The sequence below is a fragment of the Chaetodon auriga genome, chromosome 21 (assembly GCF_051107435.1).
Source record: "Chaetodon auriga isolate fChaAug3 chromosome 21, fChaAug3.hap1, whole genome shotgun sequence".
In the NCBI taxonomy this organism is placed as follows: domain Eukaryota; kingdom Metazoa; phylum Chordata; class Actinopteri; order Chaetodontiformes; family Chaetodontidae; genus Chaetodon; species Chaetodon auriga.
The window spans coordinates 6,095,055-6,114,114 of NC_135094.1; the positions used below are offsets into that span (position 1 = coordinate 6,095,055).

A 19,060-nucleotide genomic window follows, 5' to 3' on the forward strand; every position below is an offset into this window, starting at 1 on the left:
CGGGGCATCGTTAATCTGGGCATGGAATTCATGTTAGTTAGATTTAAGTTAAATTAATAAAAATAAGAATACAAAAACTTATTAGATGAGAGATCATTGAAATCAGCTGTTTAATTCACGTGTTTAATGATCATTTTCACTTTTAACTCTGTTTTGTTAAATTGCTTTGCTGAAATTCAAATTAAGGTAATAGATAATGAATAAAGTCAATAGCAGTCTCAGGTCTAGTAGTATATATTAATCGTTTTAGGGTCTGTTGTCATTATACAGGACTGAAATGCAGTTTTAGTGGTTGTTCAATGCAGAAATTAACTTATAATTAACCAGACTCCACAAATAGGAAATACACTGGTCATTCTTAAGAGTAATTGGACTTTTTAAAATTATATATAAATAAATAAAATGTTGTTTGATTACACTTTGAGTGTAATCAGTGACTTCATAATGAGATTATTTCACTGTTAAAAGATAGTCCAACGTCGCGATGCGGGCGCGCGCTCCGTCACTTTGCCATAGTGCTCGCGCGCGGTCGCGGTTGTTGCCATGGCGCTGAGTGGAAAGCAGAAACGGTGAACGGAGGAGATGAAGCGGAGCCGATAAGTGAACTGAAATGGCCCGTTTGTGTCGGAAAAGTTAACGTTGGAGTAGCTCGGGAGGATTTAGTGAATGAATTAGTAAGTTGTGAGGAGGTTGACGTGAGTTTTCCGCTGTTATGAAGGCTCACAGCAGGGAGGTCGAGGTGTTTGTCCGCATTAAACCAACAGCAAACTTCGCCCAGGACCACATTGACTGTCTCCCAGACGGACAGGTAACCACATCTCCGTACCTGATAACTGTTGACACTAGACCAATTAAGCCATCGTAAACTGGTCCAATCCGGGGGACTTCCAGGTGATTTCCACGTTGGTTTTTAGAAATGGGGCCACAGTTAGTTTGGTTCTCTTGAGGTTAAAAATTAAACTTTAAGCTAACGTTAGCCATCTTTGTCCAGCAAGCACGGATGATTTTGGTCATTAGCGAGTCAAAACAGTTAAGACATTTGTAGTTTAAAGCTGGTTAACAGACTGAAAATGGCTGAAAACGTTTGTTTTTTAGACTATGAAGGTTTTGTCTTTTCCATCTTTGAAAAGGCACAGTGGGATGAATCTCATTAATTATGTCTGCACTTCATTTAGCTAACATTAAGCGTCTACTTCCTGTTAGCTGCTGCTGTCAGCGGCCTGGCTCACAGTTAATGAGTTACACCTGAGCGTTTCTTGCTTTACCAGTCAAAATATCTAAACATCAGATTTTCTGAGTTTTGTGTTGCTTACTGCTAAAGCTGACAAAGAGAGTTGATTTTTGGTTGAAGGCGAATGACAGAAAATATGTTTGGAGCCGTTTTTAATGTCAGTTTCTTTTCTTTTCTTTTCTTTCCTTTTCTTTTTTTTTTAAGACAGAATAAATGATAATGAAGTTAACTGTTGGCTGCAGCCCTGCATGCTACACCAAGTGCAAAAAACATGCACATTTACCAGTTTATTGGGTTTACCCAATATTGACATCTTTGCCAGATTTCCATGTTTTTACAACTTGAAAGCAAATGGAAGCAGCGTTTGCCAACTGCATCACACTTAAGACACTTAAGACATTTCATTTAATATCTAGTCCCTGAGGCATAATTTCAAGTAATGCATTAGTTGTTGTGCTTGAAAATACTTTGTCGTGTCCGCTCAAAAGTTCTTTTTTGATCCTCAGACAGTGAACATCTATCACAGGAAAAACTCCAGGAAGCCCCTGGACTCCAGGAAAAGTCAGCTGAGCTCGTGGTCGTTCCGGCTGGAAGGCGTCCTGCAGGATGTGTCCCAGGAGGAGTTTTATACCCGAGTGTGCCGACGGGTGGTACTGGAAACACTGGATGGGTATAATGGTATATTTGTTTATCTGCATTAAACAGTGTGTAGTCAAGTATTAGCACCAGATAAGTGCATCCAGCTGAATATCAAAACACTGTCAAAATACTTTTCTGTTGTGACAACCAGTAAAATGGCCCCAACTCACTTATTTTGATTTATTCTCCAACAAAATAGTGTTTTGTCTATGTTTTTAGTCTTCTGTTGTGTGTTTTTCAGGTACTGTGATGTGTTTTGGGCAGACAGGTGCAGGAAAGACCTACACCATGACAGGATCCACAGAATCATACAAGCAGAGAGGCATCATCCCTCGGGCCCTTCAGGAGGTAACTCACATCATGTGACAGTTACCTCTGATGCACCCTGACTGCTCCACTTAAGGAAAAAAAAAATCTCTATCACGGTATCCAGGTGTTTCTGGAGATGGGGAAAAGGACCGAGCATGCCTTCACTGTGCATCTGTCCTACCTGGAAATCTACAATGAGACCCTGGTGGACCTGCTGTCATCACTGAGGGGCTCTCCACACCCGTCTCCTCACAGTATGGTGGTGATGGAGGAGCCAGGCAGAGGGGTGTTCATCAGAGGTCTGTCTCTTCACCCTGTCCGCAGCGAGGAGGAGGCTCTCCACCTGCTGTTTGAGGTGTGTGCTCTGAGGTTTACAGCTGTAAAAACCTGTCCAACTTCAGTGAATATTTATATGATAAAAATGTTACATTTAAGTCATTATTATCCCTCAGGTGATGTGAAAATAAAACCAGAAATTTATGAACTCCAGTTTTAATTTCATTTTAATTCTATGTTTTTGTGCTGTTGTCTATGGCTTTGTATTTTGTGGTAATTGAATTCTTATGCTCTGTAATCAACATTGGTTAAGTAGGGTGGGAGCAGTGTAAATTCCACAATCTTAATGTTGATTCAAATGAAAGTTGAACCTTGATAAAGCTGTTCTTTCATTACTCAGGGTGAGATGAATCGCATTATTGGATCTCATGCATTGAACAGGAGCTCCTCCAGGTCCCACTGTATCTTCACCGTGCATGTAGAGGTATGAGTCCAGTCACCGTTATGGTTCACAGTATTGTTCACTGTGGCCTCACACGTGTGTTTTCCTGCATACGATGGTAAGTAGGACAAACTGTCTTCTCATTCGCAGTCTCGCTCGCGGACTCTGTCTGACGCCAAGTACATCACTTCCAAACTGAATCTGGTGGATTTGGCAGGGTCAGAGAGGCTGGGAAAGACTGGGGTGAGTTTGAGAATGTCTGACTTCACTTCACAGCTTGCACAACACTGTTTCAGTAACCTTTTCCCACGTCATGTCACCTTCCTCTTCTTCCAGTCAGAGGGTCAGATGCTGAAGGAGGCTGTATACATCAACAGGTCCTTGTCTTTCCTGGAGCAGGCCATCCTGGCCCTGGCAGACCGTCGCAGAGACCATGTTCCCTTCAGACAGAGTAAACTCACACATGCCCTCAAAGACTCACTAGGTGAGACTGCCAGGCCATGTAGTCTCTGCTAATGGAAATGATGTACGTGTTTATGTGCACATAGAGACATCTGATCATAAGTGGGCACTTTAGACGCCAAACATAATGCATTCACCTGTTTCTGTAGGAGGGAACTGCAACACTGTGTTTGTGGCCAACATCTACGGTGAGGCTGCACAGATAGAAGAAACAGTAAGCAGATACACAACACAAAGAGTCTGTGTGCGACTGGACATGGAGTCATTTCAGCTCTAATGATCATTCGTGGTCTTCGCAGCTCTCTACTCTGCGTTTTGCCGGCAGAATGAAGTGTGTCCACACTGAGCCTGCTGTTAATGAACACATGGATCCAGCTGTGAGTTCACAGATTACATATCATGTAACGTGATACAACACTGCTGTCACACATGAGTAAAAATCTGTTTTATTTTTGTTTACAGTCTGCATTGTGTTGGTTTCTGTGTCAGTCATGAGACAACAGTAAACTCATGAAATGTATTGTTTTGATCAGGATCAGATCAAGAAACTTCAGAAGGATATACAGATGCTGAAAGAGGAACTGTCCCTCTGCAATACATTGGTGAGTAGAGCCAGCAGGGAAATGATGAGATGGCACATATTTCATTACAGTGTGTCAGATTATTGTCCTGGTTTGCTGTTACTGTACAGCACAACTTTCGAATTTTAATGGGATCGAGGTGTCGCTCATCTTCCATTATTCAGGAGTAAAAGTGTGCAAATTCTAAACTTACCGTGACGCTGTTTCTATTTAAAGAAGAGAAGAAAATACTGCAGTTACACCTGTATTAAAGTATGTAACTTTCAGTATCAGACAGTACTTACTAATGTCTATTCTAACACATTTTAGCTGGTTCCCATCAAAATTTAAATGCCTGTTACTCGCCCTTCACCAGGCAAACCGGCCCAGCGTCATGTACGAGTCGCTGTCTGAAGCACAGCTGGCTGAGATCCACAGCCAGGTTCAGAGGTACCTAGAGGGAAGCCTGGAGGAAATCAGTGTGAGAACTTAACAAAGAACTCGGCTATTAATACTTCCTCACTGAAATCTATCTTGAATTGTCCTTTGAAGGCTTTACATTTCTCTCTGCATGGCATCTAATTCCAGATCGTTAGTATCAGGCAGGTCCAAGCAGTGTTCGCCCAGTTCAAGCTTGCTGTGCAGTGAGTATTGTTTACCTTTTGTAATCTACAACGTGCAGTGTTGATTTAGACTAAACTTGGAACAAGGCTTTGTTTGTTAATGCTCAGGGCTTCAGTTTGTTTGTGTACGTGTGGGAGCAGGGAACAGGAACAGAGGGTGACGGCTCGGCTGTGTCAGACCTACGACTTGGTGGAGAAAGACCAAAGTGTGAACACAGCTGCTATCAAGGTCAGTCAGCATCTGAGTCACAGGTAGCAGGGCGCCTCATGGAAACAGCAGTTCTGTTTCTGCTTGTCAGTTGTACCAGTGACTGTTTCGTGAATAGCTCAGTGTGACTGAGCTTTGATAAGATGTTGCTTTGTGAACTCTTCAGGAGTGGGATACCAGAGGCAGCACTGAGGATGTGGAAGCTGCCAGCTTTGGGGTTCCTGCTCAGTCACCGAAAAACGCTCGTCACCCAAGTTCAACCAAAGCCAAAACGAAGAAGTCTCGGGAAAAACAGAGGTGAGCGAGTGTTTTAGGCTGAAGCCAGTGAATTGACTTTGACATGTGACAGTTGCCCCTCATGTAAGTCTGGACTAAGTTAAACGGACTCTTTTGGTTTTCCTAATGGCACGCTTAATGTAATTATCCAGCCAAAATAAGACACCGGGAGAGGGGAGTCCAGTTGCAAGGAAGCGTTTGGAGAGTGCCTCCAAATCAAAGCTGAATTCTGTCCAGACGCCCGAGAGGGAACAGGAGTCACAAGAACCGGACAGTGAGAGCCAGGACACCCAGGAGTCCCAACCTCTTGGCAACGAACCCCTCCACCCAGAGTGAGTATTGTGTCATGTTTGAAAGGGTCAGCTCAGATATCTTTGATAGTTCTATAAATAAAATGTGCACAGTGCTTTTTTATACCATTGCCACTGAAGAGCTCGCTGTCTTCACTCAGCTCTCCTCCACCCAAAGAAGAGGCCTTTGAGGATTTTAAGGCAGGACCAGGCAGTATGATCAACCGCATCCTCAAAGAGAACAAAGCTGTGCTGCTGGAACGCCGCAGTCTTCTGCGACAGCTCACTGAGGAGGTCAACGCAGTCAAGAGGAAGATCGACTGCACCGCGGCGCCCATCCAGCAGCACAAGGAGCTGAGAGGAGGCCAAGGTACTCCCATTGTCTGTGTCATCAAGAAAGCGGTGGATGCTTGATGCTGATTGTTGTTGCACTAAATGTTATATTGTTAAAGCAAAAACAACTTTTATATGTAATATGTAAATAACAAAAGCACAGACAAAAATATATGATGAAGGTTTTTGTGTTGTAACAGTCAGAACTGGCCTGCACAGCATGGGTTTATATTGATGGTTCTGCCAAAATGTCTGAGATTTAAGAGATCATTGTGTTTTTTTGTACGAAGGTCAGTGTTTGGTTACGGCGGGGGGGCCACTGCTGCAGGAGCCAGAGGCCACTTTACTGATGCAGCTGAGAGAGCTGAAGGCCCTTTACAGGCAGAGATATGAGGCGCTGCATGACATCAAGGCAGAGGTCAACTACTGCCAACACCTCGTGGATCAGTGCCGCGTGCGCCTGCTCTCAGGTCAGTTCTCCAAACATCTTGTATCTGCTTCTTCCCTGTCACAGCTGAGAGCTCTCAGCTGAAATACTTGGTGCTCTGGAAAGCTCAGAGAAATAATCCATTGCTCGTTTGTGTCCCAGAATTTGAGACGTGGTACGAGAAGTCTTTCCTGGTACCTGAGGAGGAAGAGGAGGATGTAACAATGGCAAAGACCCTCAGAGAAGTGAGTCTGTCTCACATTTACTACAGTGCGTCTCATGTAAGAAGGAACAGGTGCAAGGCTCATCTATACAAAGAATAACTGCAGCCAATGAAGAGGAAATCATTTTCATTTGATGTGTGTTGAAAAAGTTGTGGTATCGTCTACTTCCCCACTGATTTTAGGATGATGTGTCGGAGCAGCTTCTTCCTGATAACCCCGGCTCCGCCTCCTTCTACAGCGCCCGCTACAGAACACTGAAAACAGTGGGTGTCACATCCTCTTTTATAACAAATGAAAGGCTGTTTTCATGAAATGGTGTTAAAGGTCTTTACTCATGTGGTCACATCACCAATCACTATCTATTTCCAGGAAAACCACAGTTAAGTGGAGATGAATTAATCAGTAGTCTTTCAGCATTTAACCCTTGTGATTTTTCTGTCTGTGCAGAGGAACAGCGTGGCGCTGCTCTTCACTTCAGCACAGAGAAACTCAGCTGGACAGAGAAGACTTCCTCCAATTCCACCTGTTACCTAAGTGAGTTTTATGCACAAATTGTAGTTTAACTGTGGCATCCATGTGTTAAATGTGGTGAAATGTAATTTTATTTTATTTTTTTAAATCTGTGCATTGTAGTTTGTACATTAATCAAGCATAAAAGACACAACTCTATAAATCAGCTTAATGAAAAGTAAAATTTATTATTCCTGAACCACAAAATAGACTTCTTTGGTTGTACAAATTCACTAGTTACAGTCTTGTATGAGCTCTAACCCTTGACCCTAGAACTTTTGACCCTTTCCCTCCAACCTATTTGCAAGTAAAAGCCCCCAAAGAGAACTCAAGACAAAAGAATAAACACAAAAACTTGAAACACTGCATTAATAATGTAGTGAAACCCATCTGAAAAAAAATTTACCTACTGTAAGTTAAAAAAAGGAGATATCAGCCATTGCAAATGTTATCAAACAAACTGAATTTCAGTCAGTGAGAGCGACACGGAAAGCTATCATTAGAAGACCCTACGTTAAATTAACACAAATCTTACTATGCTGTGATTCTGCTAAAATCCCCATCAGATACATAAACTGACAGTCTGTCAAGCAGTGAACTGAATGAATGAGTGAGATCAATGTCTTGAGAGGGATTTCTAATTGGTTCTGCCTCTCTCAGCTCTCCCACTGACAAACCAATATACATGCAGAGAGCGTCCCATACCAAGCCTGTCCAATCCCAGACGCATCAGCAGTCCAGACACTCGCTTGGTCTCGGTCAAGACTGGCTCAGTTTCAAACCCAAAGTTTGCTTTCCTTTCAGTATTTGTACATTATTCACACAATAATAAATGATTTTTCAGTGGCATCAGATTTAAATTAACCATAGACAGAAAAATAAAAACACCTGCTACCTTCACGTCACCCTGGAATACCTCCAGACGAGTCAAGGACAGAAATGAATGATTCACATTGATTAAAAAACAAAAAACTAATACCCGAAACAGGGCAGGGTGAAGTACCGTTAATTAGTTAATGATGCTATAATGCATGTTGCCAAACTTACTATATATTTGATATTCTGAACTGCTTATCTGTAAAACTGCCAGTTTGATGCTGCTGCTGCCTCCAGTGTATTCCTGTCATCTACGAGGGGAATGCGACACAGTCAGTAAACCTGGACAGACGACAGTCACCAACTTTCCAGTTTGACCCATGACTGTGTCGTGACACTCGTGTGCAACAGCTACGGTTTGAAGATTTGCTTCTCTCAAAAACCTCAGGGGGATTCATGAAGTAGATTCAATGATATGAGGCGATATGCAGTTCATTAGTTGAAAGCTGTGAATTAATGAGCCATAACAAATGATAAGCATCAGTCATGTGCTTTACGCCCAAAAGAACTGGATGGGTTACAAACAGTGTACAATAGAAGGCCTTCAATTTGAGTAAAATGATAAAAACAATAAATTATTTGATATATTTTCTTAAAAAGCTGATCTGTGGCAGTGCAAAAAAAAAAGATATGTACTGTTTTTTTTTTTTAAAAAAAGCTCCACAATATGTGACTGTGAAGGTAGCAGGATGTTCCCTCCTTAATTAATATATACACTCCTGTCTGCTCACGAGACCCCTGACATTTTACAGTCTATTCGCTGAAAACCTAAAAATATCATTAGTATAGCTATGACCCATTTCTTTTCTCTTCCAGTATGTTTCTATTTTTTGTTTTTCAAAACAGCAAAATCATCAGAGGCGTGAAAAATAAAATACTAAACACCTTCGGTCACCTTCTTTTCAAAATAGATCAGCTTCTACTTGGTAAACCGAGTGTAGAACAAAAGAAGAAGAATGGTCTGTAAGTAGCAATCCTAGCTAACCACACTAGCTCTTTCTTGCCAGTGAGGGACTGTTGAGCAACTCGCCAACTCATCCACAGACTGTACGCAAGACTGGCACGCAGGATATAAGTGTGTGTGTGTGTGTGTGTGTGCTGACTTGTAGTCTCTGCAGTGGTTATATATAGGAGAGGAAATCTCGCTCTACTGACACTGTGTGTAGTGTTTAGTGACTCTGCACCTCTTGTGGACGCACCCACGTGTTAGCAGTGTTCCACAGTGTATTTAAATGTGTGTGTGTTCGGATTTCTTGTCTCGGTGTGAGGTGTTACGTGGGCACGGCCGTTTCCAGGCTGCGGCGGCCCTGCCTCAGCTTGCGCTTGTTGCTGTACAAAGCCATCTCCTCCAGGGCTGAGGTGGCGGGCAGCACAGTGGGTACCTCGGCCTCAGGGCTCGCAGCGGGCCCTAGACAACAGGAAGAGAGACGGGACAACTTCAGTCACACTAATGCAAATTATAAGCTGCTGCAGTTCAGCATTTGACTGATGAGAGAGCGCGTGGGTTCCTTAAACCTGCGAGAGAAGCCCCACATTCAGATCAGCAGCTGGAAACAAGCTGAGCAGAACATTGAGGTGTCCAGAGTGACTGCATGAGTAACCCAGTCACCTGTGTGGGTTCTGCATTCAAACTCGCAGTGAGAGTCGATGCCATTTAAGTTGCTTTAAGAACTTGCTTGCAATTCATTTCTTCAAAATCTTTTTCTTTAATCAGTGTGTTTACATGTACTTCAGTCAGTTCACCTCCCAGCCGTGCATACGCTTGACAAATAGAGGGAATATCTCTGTGTCAGCTGAGTGGGTGGATGAAAGGACATTACTACATGTGGTGATGCATCCTTGTGTTCAAAATAATCCCAATCCGAAGTCACACACATTTACACTGAGAGTAAAGGCTAAAATCAGCAAGCCAAGCTTGTAAAACCATGGCAGGAGTAGGAGAGCCTTTTGATGACTCACCTGCTGCTTGTATTGATGGATTTACAGTAACCAGGTAACTACGTCTACCTGTACCTGAATAACCTGGTTCCTTGTGTGCATGTAAACACACTGACGACGGAATCACTTTGAGTTCCCTGTTGTCTGTAGTGTCAGTCAACGCTTGAAAATAATTTCATGCAATCTGGATGGCGGTTAGTGTGAGATCATTAGTTCACATCAGTTGCTGCTTCGCATGTGGTGGGCAGCAGCAGGCGAAGCACACCCAGCTAGACACACCCGTCTTAATACCTGAAGCCACAGTCACAGTTTGCCACGGAGCTGGCAGGTTAGACCAGAAATGCACAAACCAACACACTCTCCTCACACAACACTCAGGCGTACCATCGCACACAGTCCCAAAAACACATGCACACAGGATCCTACCAATAAGAGCTTCTTATCCCAGGTAGTCACCTGAATCAAAGGGGATAGAAGACATTGAGGTAATACATTTTTCTACCGCGTCCCTCTCACAAACCCTGGTCTAATACAGTTTAAAATCCTGAGTAGCTCCAGTACTCACCTGGGTTGCTGGAGCCGTCGTCGATGAACTGCATGTCATCGACTGTTCCAGGGGACTGGAAGACAAGAAGAGACAGTTAATAACTGAGAGGCGGAGGTGTTTCAGTCACCTGTATCCCAGGGGAACCTTCACCATGTGAGTGGGGGAGCTGGCAGCGAAGAAGACTGTGAGAAGACGTGTCAGCCGCTCGCTGCCGGTTTAGCAGACAGCCCTGAAGCTCCCAATCTGTCAGAGCCACTAAAGCCAGCGTACATCTACTCGACTACTCCCCGAGGAGAGACTGGCATGTTAAAGGAAAGGGAGGTTAAGGTAGGTCATCAGTTCCGGGGTTTGGTGTGTAGTGAAGGCACGTCCACAAAGAGACAGCAAAGAGGACGACAGTACCAAGACGATTCACCAATGCACAACGGAAAACCAAGCAGCATATACCAGAGATATTTTCCCCTTGTTAGCTCATTATCAGTGCTGAGAAGCTGTTCATTCTGCTTCTCTCAAGGGACCGCTACAACCCGAAAGCCGAGGATCATGTGACCAACCTTGCACTACTGCTAGCAAGCTAATTTGCTAGCTGTTATTTTAAATGGAAGCTGTCTATCTTCAAGTCTTTCTGTAGTTTCTCTCTCATAATAATTGGAACTGTTGCGGTCATGTGACCCTCCCCTCGCAGATTGTAGTGGTCCCTCGAGTCTCCTGTTCTGCATAACTATGTTTACAGAAGTTGGAGACCTTACTGACATCAACACAGCCTTTAAACATGACCTTTGTTAGTTCATGTGCAGGAGTCTGAAAACATGATACAAACACTTGCAGTGATGTCATTTAAGTTACATCCACCAAAGGGAGAACACAAATAAGCCAAGGTCACTGAGCAACAACCAAACCACACAAGATCCCACAGATTCTGACGGTGACACAGACGACCACAGACGCTCGACCCAAAAAAAGAAAAGACCACTTCCAGACAAGCTCTGCTCACTCCAGCATCACTCCAGGATTCCCCTGCTCCCCCTCCCATCTCTTCTTTCACACAGAGAAGAAGAAATGAAGCCACTTCACACAAACCTACACAAAACTGGCACCCTAGCGATCACACAGGAGGAGACCCTTCCAAAGCCAGAGCATGACAGGAAATCTAACGGACGTGTGACCCATGCGTGGAACGAGACAGCTGATGCAAAGTGAACGTGAGTGGATGAGATGCAGAGTTTGTGGCCATTTTCCCCCGGAACCAATTCTGGTTAGTGGGATCAAAAACCTGCCAGTGTGAGTGTTACTGTCTGTGATTGATTAGTTAGCTAAGAGGTCAATGCTAGAGATGTGTACTAGAGATGCTCTTACATTTGGGAGTAGTAAGAGGGAGACCAAGGAGGGGGAGGCAGAACATGAGCTGATATTATGTCACTTCATTGTGCAAGTGAGAGTTAGTGAGCCACACCAATACAGTGCAGAGCAGTAAGTGCTGATCAATCACTGAGCCAAAACCTAGACTGCAGTCGCACTGATGCCTCGTGATCAACACAGAAACTAGAGGGGAGACGCAGCAGGGGAAGCCAGGGGGAAGGGAGGAGGCCGGGCCCCCGGTAGCTCAGCATGCAGCCAATACCTGGATGTCGTATACGGGTTTGGAAGAAGGAATGGCAGCAAACTGTCGGTAGTCAAACTTCTTTGACGACAGGGACTAGAAGGATAGCAAACAGGAATGAGCAGAGGTTGAGGGGGGAGGGAAAAGAGGAAAACAAGGACAGAGAAAAAGGAGGAGGGTGGGACAAAGTATAGAAAGGAGGAGAGAAGGGTGGAGAGGGAAAATGTCAAAGTAGAGGACCAGAAAAGGAGTAAGAGAAAGGGATAAGGAAATAGAAAAAGGAGAGGTGGAAGGCAGAGAGGCCAGTGGGTGATTCACACAGCCAGCTGTGGCTGATTGGCTAGTGTGAGAATGAGCAAGATGGTGATTAATGCAAATGTGTGTTGAAGCAATCTACCTTTTCCCCCTTTTCCAGCTTGCAAACCAACAGTCTTATGTGTTGCCTTTTTCAAGTAAAGCTCCTTAAATTAAAACTGCAAAGTCAGCGTTACAGCGTTGTTCCAATATGTAATGACTGAAGCTCTTCGAGTCCGTACAAAAGGTACAGTCAACTGTTCACACTGACACAAAGGCCAGAGGAAGAATCAGTCAGAAACAAAATGGAAAAAGGTTCAGTGCTTACCAGCCTGCCTGGAGAGGTTAGTCCTCGAGGACTGAGCTCTGTCACAGGAAAACAGAAAATGTGAAGTTAGAAAGGGAAGGAGGGCAAGGAATGAAACACCAAGATTTAGATTTGTACTTTTAGAGTACACATCTACAAGTAAGCTTTCTACCTTCCATGGGTGTGGGAGAGGGTGTGGGGGCGGGTGAGGGCGACTCCGTCAGCTGGTCTAGTGTGCCACGTTTCTTCCCGTCCCGAGACTTTGCGATGACCATCTGGGCTTTCAGTGCATCCTGCTCCAGAGACTTCATTCTACAAGAGGAACGACCACCGTCAGATACATGCTGGCAGAAAATAAGACTTAGATAAATATGGAGACAAAGACTGACAGAGGCACACACCGCTACAGGTGGGTGGTGCCCATCACTACTAATTTCGGGTGCTCCTTGTCCTGGTTTGCTGTGACAAACAACCGGTTGAATTTCATTGTGTAAAAAGAGGCATTCCAGGAAAAGGACTGCCTACTGCTAGTAGGCTTACCCTCAACTCACAAATAGCTTGCAAACTGTGTGTTAGTACAAAAAACAGTATGGAAACCAAGAGAACAGCAAGGCGCAAATGAAAAGAGTGCTGCAGAGAGGCGGGAGACAAGACAGAGAAGAGAGCGAGGGGGAACGAGAGGAAGCTAGAAAAAAGCAAAGACGTGCAAAAGCAAGACAGCACTAGAAAGGCGGTGGAAGCACTGTCGCAGTGTTGCTGCGAGTGCTTGCTTGGACCTTTCTGAACTCGGCCTCTAGCAAAATACCCCAACGCCAAAGCACCCCCGCACACCCCCACGATGCCGTGCGTCTGGCCCCGGTAGCTGGGGCCGAGGAGCAGACCTGAGCTGGGAGGCTGCAGAGGAGGTGGGGGGCTGGGGGGCCTCGGGCGTGCCCTGAGACGCCCTCACTCGGGCCTGGTAGAGCCTCTTAGCCAGGTCCTGCTCATACTGCCTAACATCCTCCTCTAGGCCATAGGGCCTGGGCCCCGTGAGGCCAGGGAGGGGGTGGAAGAGAGGAGGAGGAGGAGGTGAGGAAGAGGATGACAGTTGCACCAGGATGAAGGAGGAATGTGAGGAAGAGAGGAAGGAAAGAAAGGCATACAGACAGAAAAAAGAAAACCAAAGAATGGAAGGTAAACCTTTAGGAGAGCCAGGAATAATAAATAAGATCCCAGTTTCAGACATGAAAATAGTCAAAGAGGAGACAGACTACACACAGGACGGCGTTGTCACAACAGAGTAAACTATCACTGATATTAAAAAAACAAACAAACATGCTATTGACCAGTATGACAAACTGTGTATCAGGAAATCTGGGCCAGGAGTGTCATTAAGTCTCACTAACATCCCACACTGTGAGGGCTGAACCAGCGGACACCATTTTGTATGTTTGGATTTCATTTTTAGCCTTAGTTCAACATCAACATCACAACTGTTTAAGCTTTCATTAAGAAAACATGTCAGTGTTATCAGCCCAGTCGCTGCTCAAAGAAAACAAACGTTCCCTTTCCCTTCCTGCGTCTAATGTCTGCTTTGTCCAAATGAATGAAGAGTAAAAACACGATATATAATCGAACTGTAAACTGCAGCAAGTTTTCATTGAAGTGTTGACATTTTTTCTTTGACATGTCTTCGCTAACGTCAGCATACTAGGAACTGCAAAGTAAAGCTTCAAAGAATACACAGAAAGACCGGTTTTGCCGTCTCATCTTCCTCGTCAGAGTGTGCTGTGTGTTATTTTTACCGTGCTGCCCTCCACATGGCTCTCTTCTCAGCCTCCAGAGCCCGTTTCTCAGCAGGGGACAGGTCTTTGTCAGGGGCCACAGCCAGCTCGGGGCTCTGCATACGAAGCCTCTCTTGGTGTCTGCGCTCTGCCTTGGCTGTGCGGATGGGAGCTGCCGACTCGCCGTGGTATGCTGGGATCAGACTGACGAGACACGAGCAGCAGCCGTGACGACGATGATTAAAAACAACAGCGAGGAGATGTTCACAGATGCTGTGGATAATATAATTACCCCGTCATGGAATTGGGCCTCTGATCCAGCCTGAAGCTGTCCTCCAGTGAATTCCTCTGAGAGTCTCCTTTACCATCAATAGAGGAAGCCCTACACACACATAAACAAACAAAACAATCAGCTGTAGAAATAAAATAAAAAAAAAAGCAAACAAAATGTTTGAAGCAATAATAATAATAAAAAGATGCAGCGTCTTACCCTGAGCTGCCGCAGTAGCTGGGCGGTGTGATGTTGTAGCTTGGTGGTGTGGAGCAGTGCTGGGATGGGGTGGATACTGGCTCCACCTTGTACTCCACTCCGTCCAGCAGCACTTTGCCGGAGGCCTTCATCTGCGCCATCTGCTTAGCCAAGTCCTCCTCTTCGTCCTCGTCGTCTTCATCCAGCAGGTACTCCCGCGCCCGCTGCTCAAACTTCCTCTCTGGGACGAGATGAACAGACGCAGGTTTGTAAATTGAAAGTGCAGCTTGGCCAAGCTGGATCTTTTTAACAGGAGAAACAATTCAAACAAACCTTCTTCCTCCCTCATTTTCTTGAGGTCATCTTCTCCGACAAGAGAGACTCGAGGTTTGGGTTTGTCTGGAGTCTGCTGCTTCACGTCAATCTCAAAATACTTCTGCCGGTCCCTGAAAGAGCGCTGCTCTGGGCTGTTCCTGCCGCCAGGAGAAGGACTCTGCAGGGATATGACAGAAATCAAGGATAGAATATAAAATGATGGAGATTAGAATGATAAGATTGTAGCATATTTACAAATGAAGAAACAGGAAAATAAGGGCCAAGATTTACTGCTAAAAAGTTCTTTTGTTATGCTATTTGCATTGCCGCAGAGCCGTTTGCCATTTAAGCAGAGGATATCACGAGATGCCAGAGGAGAAGAGTACGACAGACCATGAAGAAGGAAAACAATTAGCCATTACAACAGAACCCAGCACCATTTAGCTGATTCAAGGTCAGTGAACTGGCAGTCCCATTACTGACAGAATAACATGTCTCCCAGTCTCTGGAGGCAGAGACATCACCACCGGTCAAGCCAAGCACACCGCAGCCCGGGCAAAAGAACAGGGTTGCTCCAGATGTGGCGGAGGCGGTGGGTACCTGCAGCTCTGTGGAGGGCCTGGAGAGTCGAGGCACTGCTGCCAGGCTCATATACTCCCGCCGGGGGGAGAGCTTGCTGGTCAGACCCTTACCAGCGCTCTCCTGATCATCAGTGTCATCATCAAACACCTCGTTGTTCAGCTCAGACTGAAAAGGCCACATAGGTCGTCACCAGACTGTCAGACTAAGATGACTGTGGGGTTTTACTTCACAGTAAACTCACGACATATCTCCACATGCTTCCATACTTGTTCTTGCAGCTGCACTCAATATTCACTTGTTCAGCACTGACTGTGAGACAAACCCTCTTTTCCAACATCTGTTTGTCGAAAAAGACTTCCAAACTAGTGCTGCTGAGAAAGTTTCTTCGAAATAATGCGAACTCAAGGAGAAGTGTTTTCTCTTGTAACCTTTTGATCTCTTTCTCATGACATTTTGCGGCTGCTAGACAGACACTTCGGTCCCTGGTCTGTCTGCAGCAAACACTTTAGGAGAAACTCTCGACTTGTTGTCACTCGTCAACAATTTATTTCCGAGAGCTTGGAGCACCGGGGGATTGTTGGTATTTACATCTTAGGCAAGAGAAACGGGTACTTGTGTGGTCAGTATGCTCACTCACCTCTGGAGTCGGTTGCTTTGAGTGGAAATTGTTCCTCACACCATGCAGGTCCTGTTGGGCACAGCAGAGTGTTAGTGAAGTTCAGTTAAGACAGTCTGAAGACAAACACAGAGATACAGAGCAGGCAGACTGATTAGCAGCTGGGATACAATATGTAAAAGAAGGGGGGGGATTGAATATTAGTACACGAGCCACACATGGATGGACGAATGGATCAAGACTCAACACCAGCATGACGAGAGGATGGCACTGGAGTGCAAAAACCAACGATGAACGCATTCCACACGTCACAGCACGTCACAGGCCCCCCGACACGGCGCAGGCCCCTTACAGGACAGCCTGCTCCAGTCAGGAGGGGGCAGGGTAGGGGGAAGAGACCAACCAATCAGCACAGCATGCTTTTGTCGTTGTGACCCGGGGGAGTCCGGGCAGCTCGGCCTACCTGCGGCGGCTCCAGCACTGCCAGTGAGCGAGGCACGGCGGCAAACGCCTTGTATGCCTGCTTGACATTCATGGGGAACTCATCGGGCGAGGTGGGGGAGGGGGCGCGAGGCTGCATGGGAGGAGGGATGGGGTGGGCATGGAGGGTGGGGGAGGTTTAAATGGTAAAAGGAGCCGAAGGGAAGTAGAGTAGGGTGGGAAGGACGGACAGACAGAGACACGGAGGAGAGGGTAGACTATGAAACAAAACCAGCAAAGTTGAAGAAGACTGGAGGAGAACAGGTGAACAGCATGGCAGCTGGTTTCATGAGAGAGGAGGGGAGTGTGCCAGAGAAAGACAGACAGTAGGGCCTGGAAAGTTCAAAGCCATGGCAAGTTTCTTTGTATGAGTTCCAATCAGGAAGACGTGAGATGAAATCGCAGCTTTTTGCTTATTTATCAATCCAGCTGTGCTGCTCGCCAAAGGAAGAAATAAATGGAACATTTCAGAAAGCCGCAATTAAGAGAAATTTCGTCTGATTCAAGAGCTCAGAGTTGGGCTGGATGCTCCGTCTGCAGGTGTAGTTCAAACACGGTTAACCTCCAGGTGTGCCCGGGGGTCACGGAGAGCAGCAGCGGCACAGACTCGACTCCCCTGGCAATCAAATACTGGTCTTCCCATCTTTGGTTCTAGCCTCTTTACAAACACGTCATTCTCGCGCCTTAATGATCTGCATCTCTGCTGTGAGACACCACGTGGGTGTTCGGGCAGGCGGCACAGAGCTGAGAGTGGGTAGAAAACAGCACTATGTGGTGGTGAGGGGTCTTACAGAGGTCTGGGAGTTGAAGGGGGAGGGGCCATGCTGGAAGGGGTTGGGGCTGTGGCCGTCCGGAGTGGCGGGGGAGGTGCTCTGCCGCACACGCCCAACCGGCTGGATGGCACCCGGTCGCGTCTGGACAGAAAACAAACAATATTTCACACAAGAGATGAATCAAGTCAGTTTTGTTCTTAAAGCCTCAAACTTCATTCAGAAACGACAAACTTCAGGATGAATGACAACTCAAAATGAATGAGAGCTAAGGATGGCGCGTTTTCAAGCTCCACAGACACTCACTGATGACGAAGTGTCGTCCTTGGCAGTAGGAGTGGAGGCGTAATGAATGTTTGCCTGCAAAACAATGAAAATAAAACGATGACAGTGAAATAAAATGCATGAATCTGCACTGGCCCCTTGAGTTTCAGCCAACAGTGCAAACAGATGCAAATCTGAACTACTTCACTACTGCTAGGCCAAATGAAGACACTTCCAAACAATGCAACACCAGCAGGGTTTACACCTTAAGCCAATTAGATCACCAGTTGTGGAGCCTTTCCCAAACTGATATCTCAATTCCTCTTATAAGTGGAGATTTTATGTTGTTATTGTCCTGTGAGAGGATATGAAGCCACAGCTGGTCAGTACAGACATTAAGGCCAATCAGTCATAAATCTATCTGTCCAATAAAAGCACATCCAGTCTGCATGGGGCAAAGCGTCAGTCATCAGCTGGCCACAGAGAAGCAGTCACATGCTTTTCAAACCGGCAGGACTGTGGCAGACACGGTGGCTGAACTGCTGAAGTTTTATTAACAGATAGAGGGCTCAGAGCAGCCGACACGTGCTAAAAAAAAAATCCAGGCCAGGGCAGAGAGGGCCACAAGACCCACTTACGAAGCGGGTCTCCCTGCCTTTACACAGGGAGCTGTTGGAAGAGTGGTGGCTGGGCTAAGGGTGGGAGGAAAGGTCAAATTGTAAAATACCTCTTCTGTAGTGGTAAAAATTGCTCATGGAAAAGGAGAAAATAAAGTAAAAAGATGGCAGGAGAGCAGATGATGAATACTGGAGGAGTGCTGGGTGTTAGGGCTGCTCACCGGTTGGATCGTGGGAGAGTATGGTGCTTCCCTGATTGGGCTGTCGGTCCTGGTGAAATCAGAGGGAGGTGCCTGGAAAAACACCAGAAACACACTTAACAGCTGCTCTCACTTTCACACAGTGCATTGAAAAAACATGTAGTAAAAACTAGATTCACTGGTTAGTCCTGCAGGGAGCTGATCGTCCAGTAAAAGCGACCAACAACAAGCTCTTGATAAACATGCACTTTTCTGTGTCGTGCAGGTCGCGGTCCTTCCTGACTTATGACCCCCCCCCCCCGCAGCTGTTGGGACGGACATTCCAGTCGATCCTGACTATGCAGACTATGTGCCCAAATACCTCACGAGGTGCCACAAGCTCTGCGCTCACAGCAAAAACATGCACCAGTTCAGCTGGTTGTTATAATGCCTTTAATACACACACACACGTCCCTACAGAAAACTGCTTTGCACTGACAGAAAGCTTTTTTTTCTCCTTAAAACCAAATTTACTCCTTCTCTGCAATATCCGGCTCTTTAGCAACTAAATGCTCCACTATGTTCACCAGCTTGTCATCTGCTCTGTTATTATTTCTTTATCGATTGCCAAAA

General features: G+C 45.7%; 2 protein-coding genes across 5 annotated transcripts in view; one reads left to right on the plus strand and one right to left on the minus strand.

Moving 5' to 3' along the window:
• The first annotated feature begins 712 nt into the window (after nt 1-712).
• On the plus strand, nt 713-6,869 carry kif9 (kinesin family member 9). The gene is made up of 20 exons (XM_076761754.1): nt 713-808; nt 1,738-1,909; nt 2,112-2,218; nt 2,304-2,534; nt 2,856-2,939; nt 3,048-3,140; nt 3,234-3,381; nt 3,509-3,573; nt 3,659-3,736; nt 3,893-3,961; nt 4,296-4,400; nt 4,508-4,563; nt 4,684-4,771; nt 4,917-5,047; nt 5,179-5,358; nt 5,478-5,686; nt 5,940-6,119; nt 6,239-6,321; nt 6,483-6,563; nt 6,748-6,869. The coding sequence occupies exons 1-20, from the start codon at nt 713-715 to the stop codon at nt 6,832-6,834; spliced, it is 2,343 nt and encodes a 780-aa protein (XP_076617869.1). The 3' UTR covers nt 6,835-6,869.
• A 104-nt stretch (nt 6,870-6,973) lies between these two features.
• The window catches only part of scrib (scribble planar cell polarity protein), a 60,705-nt gene continuing 48,618 nt past the window's right edge, over nt 6,974-19,060 (minus strand). For 2 of the 4 annotated variants that reach the window (XM_076761158.1, XM_076761161.1), the window contains 15 exons: nt 18,470-18,541; nt 17,674-17,727; nt 17,389-17,511; nt 16,581-16,691; nt 16,139-16,189; nt 14,938-15,097; nt 14,626-14,845; nt 14,428-14,517; nt 14,157-14,339; nt 13,254-13,391; nt 12,545-12,684; nt 12,394-12,431; nt 11,793-11,867; nt 10,190-10,244; nt 6,974-9,094 (listed from right to left, as the gene is read on the minus strand). In XM_076761158.1, coding sequence (XP_076617273.1) covers nt 8,958-9,094; nt 10,190-10,244; nt 11,793-11,867; nt 12,394-12,431; nt 12,545-12,684; nt 13,254-13,391; nt 14,157-14,339; nt 14,428-14,517; nt 14,626-14,845; nt 14,938-15,097; nt 16,139-16,189; nt 16,581-16,691; nt 17,389-17,511; nt 17,674-17,727; nt 18,470-18,541 — 1,647 coding nt within the window. In that variant the 3' untranslated portion in view covers nt 6,974-8,957. Of the gene's footprint in view, nt 9,095-10,189; nt 10,245-11,792; nt 11,868-12,393; nt 12,432-12,544; nt 12,685-13,253; nt 13,392-14,156; nt 14,340-14,427; nt 14,518-14,625; nt 14,846-14,937; nt 15,098-15,519; nt 15,667-16,138; nt 16,190-16,580; nt 16,692-17,388; nt 17,512-17,673; nt 17,728-18,469; nt 18,542-19,060 lie in introns of all 4 variants that reach the window. The other 2 variants (XM_076761159.1, XM_076761160.1) reach the window with 2 other exon arrangements.